Source organism: Megalobrama amblycephala, linkage group LG4 (genome assembly GCF_018812025.1).
Source record: "Megalobrama amblycephala isolate DHTTF-2021 linkage group LG4, ASM1881202v1, whole genome shotgun sequence".
Lineage (NCBI taxonomy): Eukaryota > Metazoa > Chordata > Actinopteri > Cypriniformes > Xenocyprididae > Megalobrama > Megalobrama amblycephala.
In genome coordinates, this window is record NC_063047.1 from 16,159,971 (window position 1) to 16,183,475 (window position 23,505).

The window sequence follows — 23,505 nt, forward strand, 5'->3', positions numbered from 1 at the left end:
TAATTTGTGTTCCGAAGATGAATGAAGGCATTAAGAGTGTGGAACGACATGAGGGTGAGAAATAAATGACAGAAATTTCATTTTTGGGCAAACTAACCCTTTAAACTAAACATGCTATTTCTTGCAAGCACTGTTATTTCCTTCTGACAAAACTAGTTTATTCATTTTGAATGCATCACTGCAAAGTAAACTCAAAGTTTGTGCGTAAAAATGTGCTAATGTAATTCAACATAATGAGAGACCTCTGTAAATAAATTAGCTCAGCATCTTTCAGCCCCAATAAAAGCGCATTTCAGAAATGAGTGTGATGACATTATTGAATAGCATGATGAGGCTCTAGTTCACTTTTTCCCCGTTCCTAAATGTCAACCAATAGACAGAGATAATGACGGCTCGGTCCAGTCGACCAATGAAAACTTGAGCTGAAGAGTTTGGCAGGCGCCACAGAGCGGAAACTCGACAGTTTGACGCGCGGCTCATCAGTGGCGAGACTTGTCAGAGTTAGAACGAGGAAACAGAGAAAAGAGGATCGTCATCTGAGACCATGGACAAGACTAAAACTAAATTAGAATTATTTTCGCCGCACTTAACGTGATTTCGTTTGTTTCAATCCGCCATAATCTGCCGCGCAACTGGGAATTATGGAGCGCGCGGAGCTCAACGAGCCAAAGGCGCCATCCAAAGCTAATCAGGAACCCATACGATTCGGGATCGACCAGATTCTGGGCTCTCTGGACCCGGAGAGCAGCCGTGCGCACGGCGGAAACACTGTGGATAACAGCCGCTTGGGAAGCCCAACCAGGGCGAGCGTTGCGCCTCATGTCTCCTTACCCGTCTCTCTTTCCGGAGTCACGGGCTCGCTGGAGGACTCCGGACGGGTGTACGGGGTGAGCGGCACTCTGGTGCCGAGCGGAGTGATTCGGGTCCCGGCGCACAGACCTCTAGCTGCCGCGGTGCCGCCGGCAATGTTGAGCGCGGCACCGGCGCTGTGCTTCCCCTGGATGGACAATAATCGCAGGTTTCCAAAAGACAGACTGCCAGGTAAAAGATAAACATCTCTGAGGATACGCACGGTTCACAGATCTCTCTGGCTGCTGGACCTGCGCAGTTGGTTTCAGGAAAATATTTCAGGGGGGAAAAAAATTTCAAAAAAGCTTTCCCCTCCAAAAATATGCATTAAGCTTATCACTATGAAATCACACTGAAAAAAACATGACCTTGATTTCAATAATAACCACACTGTTTTTGTAATACTCATAATTATATTAACTGTTATACAATAAATCAAATGTCAATGACAACGATAATTAAAATAAACAAATTAGCATACAATTATTTACATGCTATCAAATGCAGATTAATTCATTTTCTTAAACGCACACATGCAACAAAATAAAGACAAATAAAACATTCAAATTCATAGCGCAAAAATAGGTTTGTTAATTCAAATATCAATTAAATGATTAGGCCCGAAACTACGTTTAGGCTCTATCAAAATGGTCATGTTTCTTCAATAAATCGAAATCAGTTGTAGTTGAAATATTTAAGGTGAAATATACACGCTTAAAAACAATAAGCTGAATGAAGTTTTCACAGTTTATCAGTAGAGCACAAAAGGGGATAAAGGCTATTTTAAGGAAAATGTGTTTGTTTCTGGAACTGCATAATATGAGCATTTAAAAAAAAAAAAAAAAGATATGTGCAATAGTGCACTTTTGAGATGCACGATGCTGTCGGTCAATTAATTAAACATTAAGGAAACGATACGCACTTCAGAAATGGGTGCACCATTTTTTGTTCACGTTCCCGTGGGAATAAAATATTGATTTAATCATTTTTAATAACCCTAAAAATTATAAACAGGTGTTTTGTTTCAAATATAAGTGATAGTTGTCGTGCATGTTGAAAAATGAAGTGTGCCTTTAGCCTCTGTATCAACATCATTCATCAAAGATGCACACAAATCAGCTTTCTCAATATTTTTCGTTAACTATGTGTATGTAGGCTATCACGAACAAATAGTTCATTAGTCAACCAGATCATTTCAGAGAGCACTGGGTTTAATAAACCAATTTAGTAGCCTACACTAACACTTGCGTTATCAGAGTTTGCTTTTAGCAAAAATCTAAAGGAAAATAACATCCGTAATGTCACTTTTCCCGCTGTTCCGCAGCTCTCATTCCGTTCACCGTGACCCGGCGGATTGGTCACCCGTATCAGAACCGAACTCCCCCCAAACGGAAAAAGCCCCGCACGTCGTTCTCACGCGTACAGATCTGCGAGCTGGAGAAACGCTTCCACCGGCAGAAATATCTGGCCAGTGCGGAGCGCGCGGCCCTCGCCAAGAGTCTGAAGATGACGGACGCGCAGGTCAAGACCTGGTTCCAGAACCGACGGACCAAGTGGAGGTGAGACCGGTGTGACCCAAACAGCACAGACGTGATGAAGGAGTTCAAAACAGCATGCAAGACACTTCTTATAATGTCATTAATTCTACAACCTTATTAACCTGATTTTTTTTAGTTGTTAAGTCCCTGCTGGAAAATGCAGGAGTCCACCAAGTGCAACAATTTAGACGCATTTAGAATTAAGATATTACACTTTTTCATTTAATAATTTATTTTTAACTTGAATTATTGCATTAGTATTCGATTATGATTAAATATACATTAGAAAACATATCACCAAAGGAACATTCACCTTTTTTGTGCTCTTCGATCACTTTTGAATTTTGTAGCACGTGCTATGTGAAAAAAAAAAAAAAAAAAAAAAATCATGGATATGTTTAATGGTCCTAAAAAATGACCACCATATAGAAATGAATGGAAAAAGTAAAATCTACGAAAATAAAGAGAATTTTGGGGGGATTCAAACTACAAATCAGCCATGATACAGAAAAAAAAAATTGCATAAATATTACATTCTACAAAATGGTGGGTTAAAAACAACCCAAGTTGGATTGAAAATGGACAAACCCAAGTGGGTTGTTTTAACCCAGCTGTTGGGTTAAATGTTTGACCAATGTGCTGGCTAGTTTTATTTAACTCAACTATTGTTTAAAAATTACTATATGGCTGGCTTAAAATGAACCCAAAATAGGTTGGAAATTAAAAATCAGACACATAATTACTAGAGGCAACAATAATAATCAAAAGGTGAACATTTATTAAAAAGCAATTTAACTAATGTTTATTGTTTAATTATTATTTATTAAACTTATTAATAAATGTTCATTTCCAACATACTTTGAGTTCATTTTAAGCGAGCAATACAGTCGTTTTTAAACAATAATAAAACTGCCCAGCAGGTTGGGGCAAGTGTACCTAGTACCCTAAAAATACAAAATATTAAAAAATAGTACTGAACAAAAATATATTGCATTGATTTTACTGGGAAAAAGTTACACTGAGGTGTTCTGACACTTTTGGCTGAGAGGAATATGAGTGTGACTCCTAAATGGCTAATTGTTTTGGATTTATAATTGTTGGGTTTTTTTGCATCTTCAAAACCTCTAGAAGGCAAACAGCTGAGGAAAGAGAGGCGGGACGTCAGCAAGCCAATCGGATGCTGCTTCAGCTTCAGGCCGACGCCCTCCAGAAGTCCATGAGCGAATCGGTGTCGTCGGATCCTCTATGTGTGCATAACTCCTCCCTCTACGCCCTCCAGAACCTCCAGCCTTGGGCCCAAGAGAGACCTGGTAAAATGGCCCCAACTTCCACAACACTGGCTTAAAATCACTCCCGTGGAGCTTTAGACTCACTGCGAATGGACAGATTGAACTAAGATGATAAAACCACTTTATCTGAAATGAATCAGGCTTTTTGACCAGTTATTTTATATGTGAGGTGCATTTGTAAATCTCAAACCATCTAAGCACTTTTGTGGGAAAAGTGAACTAATGATGTCTCTGTGTTTGTTACGGACAAAAAACGTAATGCTTCCTTTTGGAAAAAAAGGTGAAGCGTTCACAGAAACTAACTGGCAATCAATCTGAATCACAGCTCTGTAAATATATTAACTGTTCAAATGATGTCTGTGAGAAAGTCTACAAAATATCGTACTGGTCATGAAAAAAATTGTAATTATTTTGTGCTATTATGGTGACGATACATTACCGCCTAATGTCTGTCGTTGTTGACGTGCTTTCAACTGGAAAAGCAATGGTGTGTAAAATACAACACTGAACAATCAGCATTATGCATTGAAAATTTTATTGTTAAATAGTTTATACATCATTTCAACAAGAGGATATTTAAGCTTCCCGTCTCCTCAGTCTGTCTGTCTGATTGACCGTCTGTCTCTCTGTCACCTCAGACCAGGTTTGCCCGTCTCCTCTTTTATCATGAAAAATAATCTGCACCTGTGCTCTATAAAGCTTATTCAGTCTTACATAGATACTGCTGCTACTAATCGGATCATTCAGGCCAACTTTGCAGAGTATAAAATATACAATGTGTGTAATAAATCAAATATCATAGGCTACTGTATACTTAAAGTCATCACGCTGTACCGGCACAGTGATTGCTCATCATAATATGATCTAAAAAATGATCAGAAACGATAATAATAATAATAAAAAAGCAACACTAAGGTTATCGGAGCATATTAGAGTCTGCCAGGACTGTTTGTGACCGTGATGAACACACATTTTACCATGATGGCTTCGGTTTCCTGGCACAAAAGTACTTGTTCACATTTTTAGGAGCTTTTCAACAGCTACTTTATAGTAGTGCTGTCAAACCATTAATCGCATCCAAAATAAAAGTTTGTGTTTACATAATATATGTGTGCATATTTATTATGTATATATAAATACACACACATGAATGTACACATGTAAATATATATATAAAATACATATAAATAATTTATACATAATAAATATACATACTACACACATATGTAAACACAAACTTTTATTTGGGATGCAATGAATCGTTTAATAAAGTCAAAATGAAATCTAAATTGACCATATTTACTTTCTTTTATATATATATATATATATATATATATATATATATATACATACATACATATATATATATATACATATAATGCCTACTTTCTTGATCTAATCAATTCAATACAAATTGGGCACCACCTTACATGTTTTTAATATTTATGTCAGATTATAAAGTAAAATGTATTGTGAATGCTCTCCATGTTGAGTTTAAACATCATGCATGTCAAAACTAATCCAACACATTTATATTCATTTTATTTGCTGTCTTTAAATTAATTTTATTATTATTATTCTTTTTCATGCTCTCTCTTCACAAATTACGTCACAGTAAGGTGGCATTATGGCTGTATAAAACAGTACTAAGTTTTGGCAATTCACAGCTTTGACACAGTAAAAATAAAATGTATTTATATAAATATTAGTTAAACACACAAATATAGTGACTGCTAAAGTTTGCTACGGCACCTGTCAATCAAAATCCATTTTCACAAGGAGAGTCTTCATCTGCACAAGAGTGAAACTCAAAACCAATTAGTCATATTTCACCCCAAAATCAAAAAATAAGAAACTTGCTGCCATTCATTTATGCATATTTCAATAAATCACTGCATTTCATTTATGAGGACACCGGGGTGAAATGTGACCTGGATATGATGTCATGAGATTCACCCACAAACAGACCCCATGATTCTGACAGACAAACAGACCAATCAGAAGGCAGATATTCGAGTGGGCGGAGCTAAGAGCGACCACAAGCCAACAGAGACGGGTACAAGTGACGAGACTATCACTAGTGATGGACACGAACACACATCAGATCAACAGCGAGCAGTGATGATCAGAGACGGATGACGAGATGCACAAATACTGTCAGAAACAGAAACACAGCGTAACACTGGCTCACGGTTCACCGCAGATTCAGCAACTTCTGCAGAAAGCCAGTTAAATGACTGGTCGTTCATAAGAAAACCACCGAGACGCTGTTTATACTACTGGATCAGAACATTTCTACCTAAATGACGGACACATCAATAATGTGCTACAATATTCCGCACATCTTTTTGAGAAATATCACAGGTCGAGTGCATCGGATGTTACACACACAAAATCCACCATGGACAACTCAAATGCTCGGATGCATCAAACGTCAGGATATGATGTTTGATGCATATTTTCATATGCATAATTTTAAATCCCTCACAGTAAATTCAGTCGGTCCTGTGGAAAGAGTTCAGCTGGCTTCTACAGGACCTCATGGAAACCCGCTGGGCTTTTGTAAACACGGCTTTGACAAACAATTACTCACATGTTCTCTTAACTAGTTGCTTTTTTTGGTTATAGACACACAATTCTCACATCTGCAACAGAACAACAGGGTTTAAAGGACATGTCGTTTTCCCGGCATGTGAAGCACGGAGCCGCTGTTTGACATCTGTCAAACTTCCAGAGTTATCATGGTGGTGATGGGGTAAAAGTTAACAGAACACTGGTCAGATTCAACAGTTCAGTGGTTTGTTTCTCTCACTAATTTCCCTTTTCCTCCCTTCATCCTCCTCTTGCTGTGGCTCTATATCACATTCTCAAAGAGCTGCAGTGATCGCATGATGTTTTCATCCTGAAGAGACAAAATATGAACAGAAGAAAGAGAAAGAAGGAAAGATTTAATGAGAGACGGCTAAAGAAACACGAGGAAGAGACAGAAAGAAAGAACACAAACAAGCTAATTATTCTTTAAAACTATTACAAAGGCAAAAGCAGAGAAAGTCTGTCTTTAGACTATCTGTGTATTCTAGTACAAAAAAAAAAAATGAAAAGTACCAAAATAATCAAATAATACAAAATGAAAAATTCATTTTTGAAAGATAAAAACTGAGGGGGAAAATGTGGACGTCTGGCATAAAGCACATAAAGGAGAATCTTCACTTTAACAAAAACTTATTCTGGAGTGGCCTAATATTCAACAAAACTAACATTAAAAAATAAAAAAGTAACATTTTCAAAACTATAATAACCCTGCCCCAAAAGATTTTATAAATTCAAATAGGACTGGATGGTATGGATGGATTATTTATTTATAATTTTTATTTTATTAACATTTTTTTTTTACATTTAAAATTGTTCAATAAAATAAATAAATTAATTAAATAAATAATACAAAAATAAATAAGATTTTAAAAAGTTAAAAATAAATAAAATAAAGAAAGAAAGAAATAAAAATATAAAAATAAAATAAATTCATACATACAATTATTTGCATGGCTAAGTGGCCAGGACTGATATTAAATAATCATTACTCATGATGATGCAACATAGAATAATGTTCCAAATAAGCAAAATGAAGAGTCTGTTATTTGTTTTCACTCACAACATGTAGAGGAGTTCATTTTTTGTTGCTGCTTTAAAATAGAATTGAACTGCTGTTTAATCAATGCTACAGTACTGACTCTCTGACACTAGAGGGCACTGCTTACATTTAAGAGAGAAAGAAAGTGACATGCTTAGAACGAAATACTAGCGTTCTGCTTACTGCACACTGCACAGTATATACTATATTCTTTTTAAAGAAATCGTACGTGAAGCAGTATGCAATGAGAAAGTCTACATCATTGTCACAATTGTTTCTTTTTTTATAATCTTAGAAATAAATGTTTATTTTTGCTTTTTAAAATGTCTTCACTTTCAATATTCTGATCTAACAAGTTAAGAAAAAGGTGTTAAAAACAACAGTTTATAATATTTCCAGTACACTTAATCACACTGAACTTGGAAGGTGTGTGTTGCATTGTGAAACACAGTATTTAATGCACTGTACTCTGCTTATATACTGCACATTTTTGCAAAAGGTCTAGGTCATTCAGTTATTCCATGCATACTAATTTTGTATGGTACCTCTTGACAGGAGAGGATAAACTCATCAAGAGTGACGAATCCATCTCTGTTCTTGTCCATTTTCTGCAAAGGGAAACACAGTCATCTGTCTTTATACAAATAGTGATTTATAATGTAATGAGTAAGGAATAATTGAATTATTAGAAACTAATGATGCACATACTACAGTTACCACACCTCAAGACATTGTTCAGATGTTGTATTTCAAGACATTTGTCAGGTTTTCTCCTTAAAACTCTTGTGTGTGGGACTAAATTCTTACGTATCTCATCCCACGCCTCCATTGCTAATTCCAAAATGTCATTTTAGAGCTAGTAACAGAGGCTTGAGCCATTTATAGCAGACTAATGCAGTTATTTGCATGACGCGTTTGTGAATTACCCGAGTCTGTGCATCTCTCAACAGTGTTCGACAGCGTCTCTACTAATAGCGAAACTGTAAGTTTATCTGCTTCAAGAACAGCACTGTTATTATCTCACTAGTGAGGAATATCTTGTAGCTTTTAAGTTGATAAACTATATTACTGATCAAATCATCAGATCAGCGCTGACAACAACATTTCTGTGCGAGTGTCCGTACTGTAGTGTGTGCGTTTGAGTGAGAGAAAGAGTATGTGCTTTCCGTACATAATAAAATGTCATTTTGTGGCAAAAACATGGTACTAATTTGTTGTTTTTATGGTATTGTTTATTATATTTATTAGTTCGGTCAGTGTCGTTGTGGGTTTTAGTTCTTTTGTTGTTGTAGTCTGTAAGGACCTTTGAAATAACTAAATCATTTGGCGAAGTGATATGGAACTGTAATGCGGTCAAAACCTGCCGGAACTACTTTAGCCGTGCGTTTCCCTGAAAATAATTGCACACCTTAGAACGTTTGTCAACCAATCAGATTCAAGCATTTAACAACCCCGTAGTATAATATGTGATAATATTCAAGCTGTACTATCAGAGTCTGACCTGAAAGAAAGCATCCACGTGCTGTTTGGTGGTGTCTGTCTTCAGAGCAGGATACGTGAAGCGGCCCATCATGTCATATATGGCTTTCACTATATCGGTCATCTCCTGGAGCAAAACATACACATTCATACAATATTATTATTCAAAAAAACATGATTACTACATAATTCAGATGTGTTTAAATTATAGCACTATTATGCTAAAATGTGGAAAACAGTCACCATAAAGAATGAATAGATGTGTCCAAACTTTTGACTACGGTATTTAACGTAAAATAAGGCACATTTTGTCAAAATTGCATTCTTGAGAGGAAAAAAACAGGCAAGTCACATTTTATAATTACATTCAGAAGTAATGTAAAACACTGGTAAATAAAAAAGTTTACAAACACTGTAAACATGCATTTTAAAACTGTAAACAAACTTTAAATTTAACCCTATAAAGCCGACTGTATCATATTACATACACACATTTTGTAAGATCTCTAAATGATCAATATGATTAAAACTTTGCAAAAAAATCTGTTGCACACAATCTTTATATTCATTAAGTCTTTATAAGTCTTTATAAACAGCTAATGTGCAGCAGACATCTGGGCTAGTGTTGATGTAAATTTGAGTGTTAAAGGTGCCCTAGATTCAAAAATTGAATTTACCTTGGCATAGTTGAATAACAAGAGTTCAGTACATGGAAATGACATACAGTGAGTCTCAAACTCCATTGTTTCCTCCTTCTTATATAAATCTCATTTGTTTAAACAACCTCCGAGGAACAGGCGAATCTCAACATAACACTGACTGTTACGTAACAGTCAGGATCATTAATATGTACGCCCCCAATATTTGCATATGCCAGCCCATGATCGAGGCATTACACAAGGGCAGCCAGTATTAACGTCTGGATCTGTGCACAGCTGAATCATCAGACTAGGTAAGCAAGCAAGCAATAATAACTGACATGATCCATGATAACATGATATTTTTAGTGATATTTGTAAATTGTCTTTCTAAATGTTTCGTTAGCATGTTGCTAATGTACTGTTAAATGTGGTTAAAGTTACCATCGTTTCTTACTGTATTCACGGAGACAAGAGAGCCATCGCTATTTTCATTTTTAAACACTTGCAGTCTGTATAATTCATAAACACAACTTCATTCTTTATAAATCTCTCCAACAGTGTGTAATGTTAGCTTTAGCCATGGAGCATAGCCTCAAACTCATTCAGAATTAAATGTAAACATCCAAATATATACTATACTTACGCGATTAGACATGTTGCATGACCAACACTTTGTAAAGATCCATTTTGAGGGTTATATTAGCTGTGTGGACTTTGTTTATGCTGTTTAAGGCAAGCGCGAGCTCTTGGGGCATGGAGCACGAGATTTAAAGGGGCCGCGTACCCTGAATCGGTGCATATATAATGATAGGCAGTTAAAAAAATGAATACAAAAAAAACTATGGGATATTTTGAGCTGAAACTTCACAGACACATTCAGGGGACACTTAAGACTTATATTACATCTTTTGAAAACATGTTCTTCGGCACCTTTAATTAAGTTGGGCCCAACACTGAACCCTGGGGAACTCCCTGTCAAGCTGGTACGGTATCAAATTTATGATTTCCCAGACTAACAAACTGGGCACGATTAGTTAAGTAAAATCTAAACCAATTGAATACCATCCTGGAGAGACCCAGCCAGCTGTGCAACCTATCCAACAAGACAGTATGACATCGATTGATCATTGATTTACATTTACATTACAAGCTATCAGAATTTAATCTTACTTTTTATCCATTTGAATATCAGCATCTGCACTAAATTGCATATTTTTGCTCAGTTTGGGCTTCTGAACAAAACTGAGGTGTTTTTTCCTCCTTGAGTTTGAGCTCCATATTCACACTATATCATAAGAGCCATAAAAGCTTGATGTTTCAAATATGATACTCAACAAAAACACATTTGCAAACTTTTTTGCTTTTTGTCTCAACGTACTGTAAACAGGTTTTTCTGATTATAATTTCAAATGTCAGACTTTAACAGTAGTCAAAACAGAACAGGAATTAAAAATATAAGCATAAAACAAACACAAATTATAGACAACATTTAGTATAAACACCAAAATCCTGAATTAAATGATTTGAAGCAAAACTATCAGAATGTGGGAAATGCACTGTACAAATGGACATCTCTCATTCAACACAAATCCAAAAGAGTTCGCTTTGAGCATGTTTTGTGTGCCTGATGTTATTCACATTATATACCGTAAGTCGCTCTGGAATATAAGTAGAATACAGTAGAAGTATACGATCAAACACACCTCTTTATTAATGAGACCATCTCTGTTAATGTCGTACAGGTTGAAGGTCCACTGTAACTTCTCTGTTGTTGTTCCTCTCAACAAGATGGACAGAGCCGTTACAAAGTCCTGACAGAGAGAAAGAGAAACAATGGGCCAAGAGGAGTGATTTATCAATAATGACGCAATCAAAAACCCCTGCTGACACAGAAATGAAAATACCAATAGAATAACAAAGTGGGTGAAGAACAATGAGTGAATGGAGAGAAATGTCACCTCAAATTTGATTGATCCGCTTTGGGTAGAGTCGAAGGCGTTGAACAGGTAATGTGCGTATGTGCTGGCGTCTGCAGAGAGACCACACACACACACACACACACACAGAGAGAGAGAGAGAGAGGGTATCGACAGGGTTTTTAAAACAAATGTAAGACTTTTTGAGACCTTTATGGGGACTACTGTATGGGGGTGTTAGGGCAATGCCTATAGTAACATAGTAACAGTAAAATGACTGATTTAAACATTACAGTTCAAAAAAACAAAGTTTTATAAACTTTTATAAAATAAAAAACCTCAGATTTCAGCCTTTAAACCATTTAAGAAAAGGGATGATTAAACATTATAAACAATCATATATATTCCCGTTTTCCGTCCTTAAATATAAGACCTCTTGAAATTATAATTAAACTTTTTGTGCTCACGATTAATAAACTGTGCGCACGACTTACTAATTCATTCCTAATGCACACGATTTAGTAAATCAAGGGAACGACTTAGTAAAGCGTGCACACAATTTACTTTTTTTTCCTGCATGTTATGTGCGGGGCTCCATACTCTACTGTGGATTTGTTTAGAATTACAAACCCGATTTCAAAAAAGTTGGGACACTGTACAAATTGTGAATAAATGACAGAATGCAATGATGTGGAAGTTTCAAATTTCAATATTTTATTCAGAATACAACATAGATGACATATCAAATGTTTAAACTGAGAAAATGTATCATTTTAAGGGAAAAATAAGTTGATTTTAAATTTCATGGCATCAACACATCTCAAAAAAGTTGGGACAAGGCCATGTTTACCACTTTGTGGCATCCCCTCTTCTTTTTATAACAGTCTGCAAACGTCTGGGGACTGAGGAGACAAGTTGCTCAAGTTTAGGAATAGGAATGCTGTCCCATTCTTGTCTAAAACAGGCTTCTAGTTGCTCAACTGTCTTAGGACTTCTTTGTCGCATCTTCCTCTTTATGATGCGCCAAATGTTTTCCATGGGTGAAAGATCTGGACTGCAGGCTGGCAATTTCAGTACCCGGATCCTTCTTCTACGCAGCCATGATGTTGTAATCGATGCAGTATGTGGTCTGGCATTGTCATGTTGGAAAATGCAAGGTCTTCCCTGAAAGAGACGACGTCTGGATGGGAGCATATGTTGTTCTGGAACTTGGATATACCTTTCAGCATTGATGGTCCCTTTCCAGATGTGTAAGTTGCCCATGCCACACGCAACCATGCAACCCCATACCATCAGAGATGCAGGCTTCTGAACTGAGCGCTGATAACAACTTGCGTTGTCCTTGTCCTCTTTAGTCCGGATGACATGGCGTCCCAGTTTTCCAAAAAGAACTTCAAATTTTGATTCGTCTGACCACAGAACAGTTTTCCACTTTGCCACAGTCCATTTTAAATGAGCCTTGGCCCAGAGAAAACGCCTGCGCTTCTGGATCATGTTTAGATATGGCTTCTTTTTTGACCTATAGAGTTTTAGCCGGCAACGGCGAATGGCATGGTGGATTGTGTTCACCGACAATGTTTTTGAGCCCATGTTGTGATTTCCATTACAGTAGCATTCCTGTATGTGATGCAGTGCCGTCTAAGGGCCCGAAGATCACGGGCATCCAGTATGGTTTTCCGGCCTTGACCCTTACACACAGAGATTGTTCCAGATTCTCTGAATCTTTGGATGATATTATGCACTGTAGATGATGATAACTTCAAACTCTTTGCAATTTTTCTCTGAGAAACTCCTTTCTGATATTGCTCCACTATATTTCGCCATAGCATTGGGGGAATTGGTGATCCTCTGCCCATCTTGACTTCTGAGAGACACTGCCGCTCTGAGAGGCTCTTTTAATACCCAATCATGTTGCCAATAGACATAATAAGTTGCAAATTGGTCCTCCAGCTGTTCCTTATATGTACATTTAACTTTTCCGGCCTCTTATTGCTACCTGTCCCAACTTTTTTGGAATGTGTAGCTCTCATGAAATCCAAAATGAGCCAATATTTGGCATGACATTTCACAATGTCTCACTTTCAACATTTGATATGTTATCTATATTCTATTGTGAATAAAATATAAGTTTATGAGATTTGTAAATTATTGCATTCCTTTTTTATTCACAATTTGTACAGTGTCCCAACTTTTTTGGAATCGGGTTTGTATTTTCTTTGGTGAAGTAGAGCAAAAACAGACAATATTCTGAGGCTAAAATGTAAGTTACCTAATATTAACTTCTTGTTTATTGAACTGTTGTCTAAAACTGATATCACATTTGCAATTGCGCTGATATTCGGTAAAACTGCACTCTTGCTCGTGTGATATCGCTTAACTAGCTATATCCTTTATAAATATTAAAAACAAGAACTCACACAGAGATAATTTTTGCCCCGTATCTTAAATTTTGGGGGCATTTATATTTATTTTGGTGGTTAACTTCCTACACTTGTGGCCACTTCTATTGCGAGGCTCGTTTCAAGTCAAACAGAAGAAACGTAGCAAAGACCGCTACTGCTCACTGTTGTAAGCAAGATAATGTTAACTAATGATGAAAACTTTGTAACTCCATAATCAAGCAATGTCAGTGCTGTGAGAGAGAAATGGATAGATAAACTGCAAACACACACTGACCCCCGTGAGGAAAGAATTGCGAGTAGATCTGTTTGAACGTCTCCTCGTTGACCACACCACTGGGACATTCCTGAGAATCAATGAGAAAACACACAAGTGCATGTGTATGTGAGTTTGATTTTTACAGCAGGAAATCATGTCTACATGTGTGTGAGCCTGCATACATTTTTAAAGCCTCTATACAGCACTTGCAGCTCTTTCTTGTTGAATTTCGTTAGAGCCTCCAGCTGCTCCAATCCCTCCGGACGGTGGCATACTACAGACAGCTCCAGATCATCATCCACCCTATCTACACACACACAGAGATTAAAAACATTTACAATAAAATATGTGCAATCCATAGTATTTCATTGGTATATGATGCATTTAATATATATTCAATAAAAAAGTGAAATAAATTAATTACATGGTAAAAAAAAATGTCTCTATCATTTCAGAGGCAGAGTAAATTACATTTTAAAATTATAATGATAATGTGCTCTTTTACATATAATGATGTTAATAAAATGCAATATGCAGTGTAACATTTAAAAAAAAAAACTCCAAAAAATACCATGTAAAAAAAAATAGGCATGTAAATTAATGTCTTAACAGATCCATGAAATATACAAATAGCAAACATACAAAAATAGATAATCATCCCAGAACACATCTATTTCATCTCTGGACCTTATTGTTTAGTATTTTGATTGACATACACTACTGATCATAAGTTTGGGGTCAGTAAGAAGTATTTAATACTTTTATTCTGCAAGGACACATTCAAATGATCAAAAGTGACAATAAAAACATTTATAATGTTACAAAAGATTTATATTTTAAATAAATGCTGTTATTTTCAACTTGTCATTTCATCAAAGAATCCAGAAAAAAATATGGTTTATTTATTAATAATAATCAAAGCAAATCAGCATATCAGAATGATTTCTGAAGGATCATGTGACACTGAAGACGGGAGTAATGATGCTGAAAATTCAGCTTTGATCACAGGAATAAATTACATTTTACAATTTATTCAAGTAAAAAACAGCTATTTTAAATTGTAATAATATTTCACATTACTGATTTTACTGTATTTTTGATCAAGAAATGCAGCCTTAGTGAGCAGAAGAGACTTCTTTCAAAAACATTAAAAAAAATCTTACCAACCCCAAACTTCTGAAGGCTAATGTAGATCTAAAAGTCTGTATGAGATGCACTGTCTCCAAAATAACACACAGTGAGAGCTGTTGTCCTGGATTTGAAGCACTGAATCATTGGCTTCAGAAAGGAACAAGTACAGAGGAAGTCCCATGTGTGTTGAAGATGACGACAGCAGCACCGCCACACCGCAGGAAAACACGTTTGACATTCACAGCATCGGATCACTTGTTCATTTACATTTATTCATTTAACAGATGCGCTTTTATCTAAAATAACAACGAGAGACATCACAAGCTATCTGACCTTTCAAAATATCTTTCAGTATGTTTACATACGCATTTTTAATAACAGGATTATTAAATAAATTAAAATGATTAAATAAAAGTTTAAAACTTTCAGCTAGTTGCCAAGCCAACATTTCTCATTTGAATTAAAACTGAAATAAAACTAAAACTGAAATAAAATGACTAAATACTAAACAGACATTTAAAAAAAAAAAAAACTTACTAAAATTAAAACAGAAAATATAAAAATGCAAACAATTAATAAAAACTATAATAGTTTCTCAATAACTCTTCTGCATATAAACTCTACTGTACCACATAAAGCTCAAACAGACATAGAGTTTGAAATGTGAAGGTGACACATGGCTAGGATTTTTTTGCATGTTAATCATCATACATAAGGACGGACGGTGTGTGTGTGTGTGTGTGTGTGTGTGTGTGTGTGTGTGTGTGTGTGTGTGTGTGTGTGTGTGTGTGTGTGTTAGAGCACTGAAGGACACACACAGGTGAGGTCAAAGGTCATGTGCCTGAGGCTCTCACTGCTGCCCAATGTCCTTTCCAGCACTGCACTCTCTCTAACACACACACACACACACTTGCACAAATACACAAATCTGCAAGAACACTCATAGCACAACTGTACAATGTAAAAAAAAAAATGATTTGTCAAAATTGCAAATAAAACAAAGGTTATTGAAGTATGCCTTTCTACTTTGAAATTCATGTTTAATTCAATGCATTACTTGCCATTTCTTTGTAATTATTTGTGAAATTTACTACATATATATGGAAGTCCAAAAATATATATATAATTATAATTTACATAATCTGCAAATAAAACAAATCCTGCAACAATTAAGTCTAAAACATTTTCCCTGTTTGCTATAAACATGATGAACATTTCTCTCTTTTGATCTTATTCCGCAGCTGGTGAAATTCATTTTTCCACAGAAGAATTACAGTGTGAAAAATGTGACTCTCTGGCAGAGGTTAAATCTGATACAGCAAATATCAAACGTGGCACAAATTCATTATCCAACGTCTGTTTGAATCGCAGTCAGGTTTTAATTCTGCTAAACCCACATAACCGTCTGATAAAACATCAAAAACTTCATCCATCCAAACTGTTCATCTCTCTGTTGAAACTCACAATAAGACTCAATGTCACTATGTGTGCGAGACTCACCGTCAGTGCTGATGAGTCCGAGCGTGTGCAGAAGTTTCAGAGCTCCACACAACAGCAGCACTATAGCTAAAGTTTGCAGTCCTTCTCCCTCTCCTTTCTCCATCACTCCTGATTCCCTTTACTAGCCGTAATATCCTTATTCTCCTCTTGCTTTCATTGCTGTCTCTTTCTGTACTTGCTGAGCATCCATCTTTATATACAGCTCTCTCTCTCTCTCACCTCTTTGACATCTGATTCTTTGTTTCCCAGTTTGTCCTCTCTCTCTCTCTCCCTCTCTCTCTCTCTCTCTCTCTCTCTCTGTTTGTTTGTGTTTCAGAAATATTCACTGTGCTATTTATCAAATATTCATTGTGCTGGACAATCAGAGTTGAGCAAAATACAGAATTTGCCCATTTTCAAAACATGAGTATGAATATGAATTGAACATCAGACAAAATGTTAAAGCAATTTACAGAATTACAATTCACAGAAATCACACAAAAGTAGAACAACACAAATAATTACACATTAATTTTCACTGTTAATGCCATTCCCTGATATTTTGAGTAATAATAAAATATATTCTAAAAATATTCTAAACTCAGTATCAAAACAATTAACACAAAATATATGTTTATAAATATGAAAAAGATGGATGGATGGACAGACGAATGAACGGATGGATGGATAGACGGACGAATGGATGGACGGATGGATGGACGGACGGCTGACCTGAATGACCGAATGAATAATTTTCATATATGATTTTAAAAAATCTATTGAGATATTGTCAAACATATTTTCATTTTGCAATACAGCACTATAAAATGTCCATCAAACTGTTTTCAAATTATCAATAGAGCAAGTGTATGATGTATATTACGATGTTCTGTCAGGACCACTATCGTCAAATATGATAGATAATGCATAGAGTTCGTATTGGCGGTATGGTTCTGTTCTGGGCAAGAACTCCCTGCGCATCCATGCAGCCTAGCATGGATAAGAGCAGGGAGAGCAGCAATAAACCCCCCAGGGTAAACAGAACAGGACCAACATGCAGATATCATTAAATGTCATGATTTAACATACACATTTTTCGAGAATGAGTCTGATTCAGGGGAAATAATAAGGCCAATCCTGACTGAAGAGAGGAGGAGCTGGGGATGGAGGAGGGTAATTTGCTCCTGAGAAATGCAATAGCTGCTGATAATACTGAGGATCTTATATATAGATGCCGTAATAGGCGTCGTATTCCTATAGGTAGACGCAAGTCACCTGGGAGTCAGCTGATGCAAGCTTGACTGACGTGACCTGCCAGAACTGACACTAACGCTAGATTTATGATGAACTATAAGCCTTTCTCCACTGACGTTCTGAGTTGTTCATAGCGTTTGTAAGGATGATTTTTAGAAGGCAGCTGTCTGATTCTTGAAATGGCGAACGGGAACATGGTTTGTGTAACATGAGCAACACATTATTAGCTGTTTGATAACATACTAATCATATTAATCATTGTTATGTGGCCGATGTTGTAAAGAGTAATGCCATTGTGCAAGTTTTACCTCAGTAAGTTGACCGAGTGGATCTCTGAGCTCATGTGAGCGAGTGGAGGCGGGGCTAATTAGCATATTCATAGATCAGCACATACTAAATTAAGCAAGGGTGTCGAGTTTCATTCAAGCTTTTTTAAGGAATGAAGAATTTTTTTCACAGGAAAAAACGTTTAAATGTGTCATTTTGGTGTTCAAAGATGAGTTTTAAGGGATAAAATTATTTAAACATTAACAAAGATTAATAAATACTGTAATAACTGTACTGTATTGCTCATTATTAGTTAACGTTAGTGAAAGCATTAATAATGTTAACAAATGAGACCTTATTGGAAGATTTAAGTGTTACCAGTAATTCACACTGAAAAAATGCAGCTCTATTAATATCATTCCATTTTAATTCCCTTAAATGCAAATTCGAAATACTTGAATTCACATTCATGAATTATGGATTCTGAATGACGCAGAAGCCTGAGCGGAGTGTGTGTGTGTGTTTGTGTCCTTCACACTCTCAGGTGAGACTGCAGCCCCAGGTGAGTCCTGCCCTCAGGTAGGACATTAAGAACAATGTCAACTCATTGAGTGTGTGTGTGTGTGTGTGTGTGTGTGTGTGAGAGAAGAATGAAAATTAAATACCATGGTTTGTAGATCCGAACATTGTTGCTATAAAACAATTCACAATAAACATCACATCAGAATTACATCACAATGTCCTCCTAAAGAAAAGTAACTGTTATGAGGAAGAACAAGTCAACACATGCACACACACACACATGCGCACACACACACACATGCACACACATACACACACACAAGGAGCGCTGCCGGTTTGATTAACGAGCCTCGTTTAGATGGCGAAGTTCATGTACGATGCACAGAGACAACAAAAGATATATTAATCCAGATCCAAATATACCAAAACATGAATTAATTCATTACTGGTGATTAATATTTATTTCATAGAATCATAAAGTAGAGCACCTTTAATTCATGAAACTGCATGTTTCTACTGCCTTTGGTTTATTTGTGTATCTACAATGTTAACCTTCTGATGCCTGACATCCGCTACAGTGAAGAGTAAAGAGAAATATATGATAGTAATAAATAAATAAATATGTTATATTTTCTGTTTTCTTTTTAATTTCAGTTAAATAAAATATTCTTGTTATAAAAAAAAAATATTCTTGTTATGAAGAAAAAAATTCTCTGTTATTTAATCATTATTCCAGTTGGAGGTTAAAATGGCCACTAGATGGAGACAAACATCCACAAAACCAAACAGCATCACCTGCAGCTTGACATTCAAATTCATGTATTCATAAATAAATAAATACAAAAGGAAATACTACATCACAACACTTTTACTACAACATTTCATACACCTATTATATGGCGGCTGTTCTAAATCCGCAGGACTCGTTTTCAGTGTCATGACACACACACACACACTCTCACTTCACTGTAATCCTCGGTTTAACTAGTTTGCATAATCTGAATTAGCATAATCTTTGTACTAACACAGAAAAGGAGAAGAGCTCCATTTTTTGAGAGCAAGAGTGAAATATATCCAGAGAAATACACACACCTCTCTCAAACACACACACACACACACACACGGTTGTGGTCGACAGTAGTGAGAAATTACACTGCGCAAATCAAGGCTTGACGCATCACTAATTAAGACAAACGTTAATCACACACTTCTCATCACTCCAGCCGTGTAAAAACCCATTACATTCTGTTCCACTTCAGCCATCTTCCTAAAGCTATATTCAGCTTATAATGACACAAAGAGGACATTTTCTGTGATTTTGTACATGTTAATGACAAATCATTTACTTACACTATCAAGAACAAGCAACCAATATTAATATATTTTTAATTATTGTATTAATTATAACATTTTGTGCAAGTTTGAGCAGTAAGCATTGTTTTTTACACTGCTTCAAAAAATGAGCGCAGGTGTCATGATGACCGCAGAGTGAAGATTAAATCTGACTCAGACGAAAGGTCACTAAAAACACAATTCACTTATTCCAAGTTGCATTTTATTGATGTTACTGAAATCAAACCTGCTGACATTTGAGTGGCCGAGTTGTTTACTTGATAATTAGTCTATCCATTACCCCGAAGACTGACCTATATAGGCTGATTTGCAGACTGATTGGGCCTGTTCACACCTGGTCACTTCAAGCTTTTTCTCTGAGCGGATCGTGAAAAGACCAGGGCTGTGTCCGAAATCACCCCCCATACCCTTAAATAGAGCACTATTTGAGGGGACAGCCATTTGTAGTGGTGGCTGAAACCATAGTGGACATTATCAAGTGCACTCATTCAATCCCACAATGCACCACAATACTACCGATGTAAGCCCAATGGCTAGACAATACCCATAATGCACTGTGAGAGTCGTGCACCGAATGAATTCCCGCATCTGACCAGAAGATGGCGCTTGCAGCTGAATCATCCTTCCATCCATTTTCCAAACCGCTGGTCCAATGTGGCTACCAAGGGCCGTGTCCGAAATTGCCCCCCATACCCTCATTCACTATTCCTAATATAGTTCACTTGAAGGAGTGAATTAAAACAAGTGACTTTTGCATAGTTTGTGTTTGCTGTTTAATTATTTGAAACTTAGCAAACTGGCAGCTCCAGTAGTAATTAAAAGATTTATGGAAACGAGCATGTATAAACCTTAAAGGGGTGGTTGATTATGATTTTAGTTTTTTTTTACTTTAGTTAGTGTGTAATGTTGCTGTTTGATCATAAAGAACATCTGCAAAGTTACGACGCTCAAAGTTCAATGCAAAGAGAGAGATTTTCTTTACAGAAATCGCTTTTTAAGGACTACAACAAATGGCTGGTAGGGACTACATCGAGCTTCTTCCTGGGTTAGTGACATCACAAACCCCAAAATTTACATAAACCCGCCCCCGAGAACATAGGGGGCGGGGCCATGTTGGGCTGCTTTAGAGAAGAGAAAGAGTTGTTGTAGTAGAGTGATGTTGATGCCGTCATTTTACGCCGGACTGCTTCACAAACGAGGATCAATTCAGCACTGGATTTGCACAAAAGATGAACATGACGACACATGCTAGTGGATGAGTTGAATCAACTCCACAGCAACTACATAAATTTATCCACTAACCATTCAGAAACGTCCAGTTTCATTCTAAAAGTTGTAACTTCTTCCTGAGTCTCTCCATCAGTGTCGACTCCAGTTTGAACAATGTAAGGCTGAACACCGTTACTGACAATCCTCATTTTGGCTGTGTGAGATTCTCCAGCTTTGTTGTTGTTGAGCAACTGAAGCACGAGCTGTTAAAGCTCCGCCCTCTTCTGGAAAGGGGGCCGGGAGCAGCGGCTCATTTGCATTTAAAGGGACACACACAAAAACGGCGTGTTTTTGCTCATACCCAAATAGAGGCAAATTTGACAAGCTATAATAAATGATCTGTGGGGGATTTTGAGCTGAAACTTCACACACACATTCTGGGACACCAGAGACTTATATAACATCTTGTGAAAAGGGGCATTATAGGTCCCCTTTAATGAAACAAATTAATAACCAATTAATGTTATTCACGTTTGTTATTATTATGCTGTACCCACATTGGACCAGCGGTTTGGAAAACATGCAATGTATATATTATATATTCTTTTAGTATTAACTGTGTGTGTGTGTGATATTTATTGTTTTAGTCCTCGTGGCCATCTACTACTTGTTATTGTTGTTTCCTGATTGAATGTTTCATTTTTATACATTGCCATGCCATGTGCTAAAAATGACAATAAAACTGGCTTTGTAATTTAAACTAGATGCGCATCCAGACACATCAAGTGTATAAATAACTCTCTCTGACTCTCGACAACACAGAAAGAGCTCTGCTGCAGTTCTCCATCAGTGTCCAAACCACACACACCAGTGCAGGCATGGAAAGAGAAGAGAAAATAATGCAAAAATACGAGCGGTCGACCAGACATCGATATCTAGAGAGTACGGTGGCCAGTAAACGAGATGTGCACAAGAATGATGTACGTTTACTATACACAATATTTACTCAAGATTTTACCAAAATGATCCACTGACAGGCCTTGAGGATCAAGTGGAAATAGATGATGCTGATAATCTCAAATGATCCAAGTGCAAGCAGAATTAATCAGCCCGTCTGATATATGCAAACACATTCTTGCAATGTTTGCAACACAGAGAGAATGTTCCAGAAGGGTGACTTAACAAACAAGCAGCAACTTGGAGAGAGTGAATGAATGGTGTGTGTGTGTGTGTGTGTGTGTGTGTGTGTGTGTGTGTGTGTGTGTGTGTGTGTGTGTTGGAGGGGGGGTTAAGACGTAACTGCAGTCAGTGTGTGTGTGCAATTCAAGACATCTAAAATATTCACTAGAGAAAAACCTACAGCCGCAGGTTTATAACACACACACACACACACTAAGAGCAAACCCACAAAACATCCTGAATAAACTCTAAAACTATATATTACATATTTTTACTAAATATTTTCATACCTTCATATTGCCTTAATGGTAATCCACATTTTGTAAATCTAGGATTTCACTAATTTTTTTGTTTGTTTTGGGATTTTTTTTTTTTTTTTAATTTTTTACCTAGTCGGAATGGTAAAAAACTTGGTAAAGGTTTTTGTACTTGCTATGTGTACACAAAAAAAGCGCATTGAAAACGAAAGGGACACGAATTTCATCTAGTGGAAACGTGTGGTACTGCGCCCAAACAAAATCTTACTGAAAGCTCATTTTTTTGAGATCTCAACCTCAAATTTGGAGAACAATTTGTTTATGGCTTTGATTTTCTCATGATTTTAGAAATGTGTTTTGGAAAAATATATATTTCATATAAAAATAGTTATTTATTCATAAATAAATGTAAAATTCTATAACTTTAAGTTAACCAATTTTTTTCCAGCAATAATCTGCCAAGTGTCGTGTTTAAAAAGAGACCAAACTTCAGTTTTATGACCGTTTAAGTTGGACATTTCGTTTTCTATGCTCAAAAAGTGAATAAAAGGATTAGAAATATAATTTAGTAGCATAAAATACAAACTATTAAATAAAAAACATTATCAAACTAAAATATAGTACATTCATGTCATTGAAATAATAAAAAAGGTCATTTTTGACCAGCACTCGAGCAGCACCAGAGGGTTAAATGATCTTGCTGTGTTTATCAGTTTATACATATTCAATCAAAAGTGATCATCTATTCTGAAGAAGCTTCTGTCAGATCAATATCTCACTCTCTGCTGGCCGTCTGAGCTGCTGACGGCTCACATCAATCACTGATGATGCATGTAAAAAAAAATCTGGCATT

The 23,505-nt window shown here is 36.3% G+C and overlaps 2 protein-coding genes across 6 annotated transcripts in view; one reads left to right on the forward strand and one right to left on the reverse strand.

Moving 5' to 3' along the window:
* The first annotated feature begins 397 nt into the window (after nt 1-397).
* On the forward strand, nt 398-4,061 carry LOC125266844 (T-cell leukemia homeobox protein 3). Its single transcript, XM_048187921.1, has 3 exons — nt 398-1,041; nt 2,174-2,408; nt 3,516-4,061. The coding sequence occupies exons 1-3, from the start codon at nt 642-644 to the stop codon at nt 3,730-3,732; spliced, it is 852 nt and encodes a 283-aa protein (XP_048043878.1). The 5' UTR covers nt 398-641; the 3' UTR covers nt 3,733-4,061.
* A 133-nt stretch (nt 4,062-4,194) lies between these two features.
* Nucleotides 4,195-23,505, reverse strand: part of kcnip1a (Kv channel interacting protein 1 a) — a 53,792-nt gene continuing 34,481 nt past the window's right edge. For 3 of the 5 annotated variants that reach the window (XM_048187924.1, XM_048187922.1, XM_048187927.1), the window contains exons 2-8: nt 14,184-14,308; nt 14,020-14,089; nt 11,386-11,456; nt 11,131-11,238; nt 8,809-8,913; nt 7,853-7,915; nt 4,195-6,578 (exon numbers count right to left, since the gene is read on the reverse strand). In XM_048187924.1, coding sequence (XP_048043881.1) covers nt 6,531-6,578; nt 7,853-7,915; nt 8,809-8,913; nt 11,131-11,238; nt 11,386-11,456; nt 14,020-14,089; nt 14,184-14,308 — 590 coding nt within the window. In that variant the 3' untranslated portion in view covers nt 4,195-6,530. Of the gene's footprint in view, nt 6,579-7,852; nt 7,916-8,808; nt 8,914-11,130; nt 11,239-11,385; nt 11,457-14,019; nt 14,090-14,183; nt 14,309-16,632; nt 17,547-18,797; nt 18,825-23,505 lie in introns of those variants that run through there. The other 2 variants (XM_048187926.1, XM_048187923.1) reach the window with 2 other exon arrangements.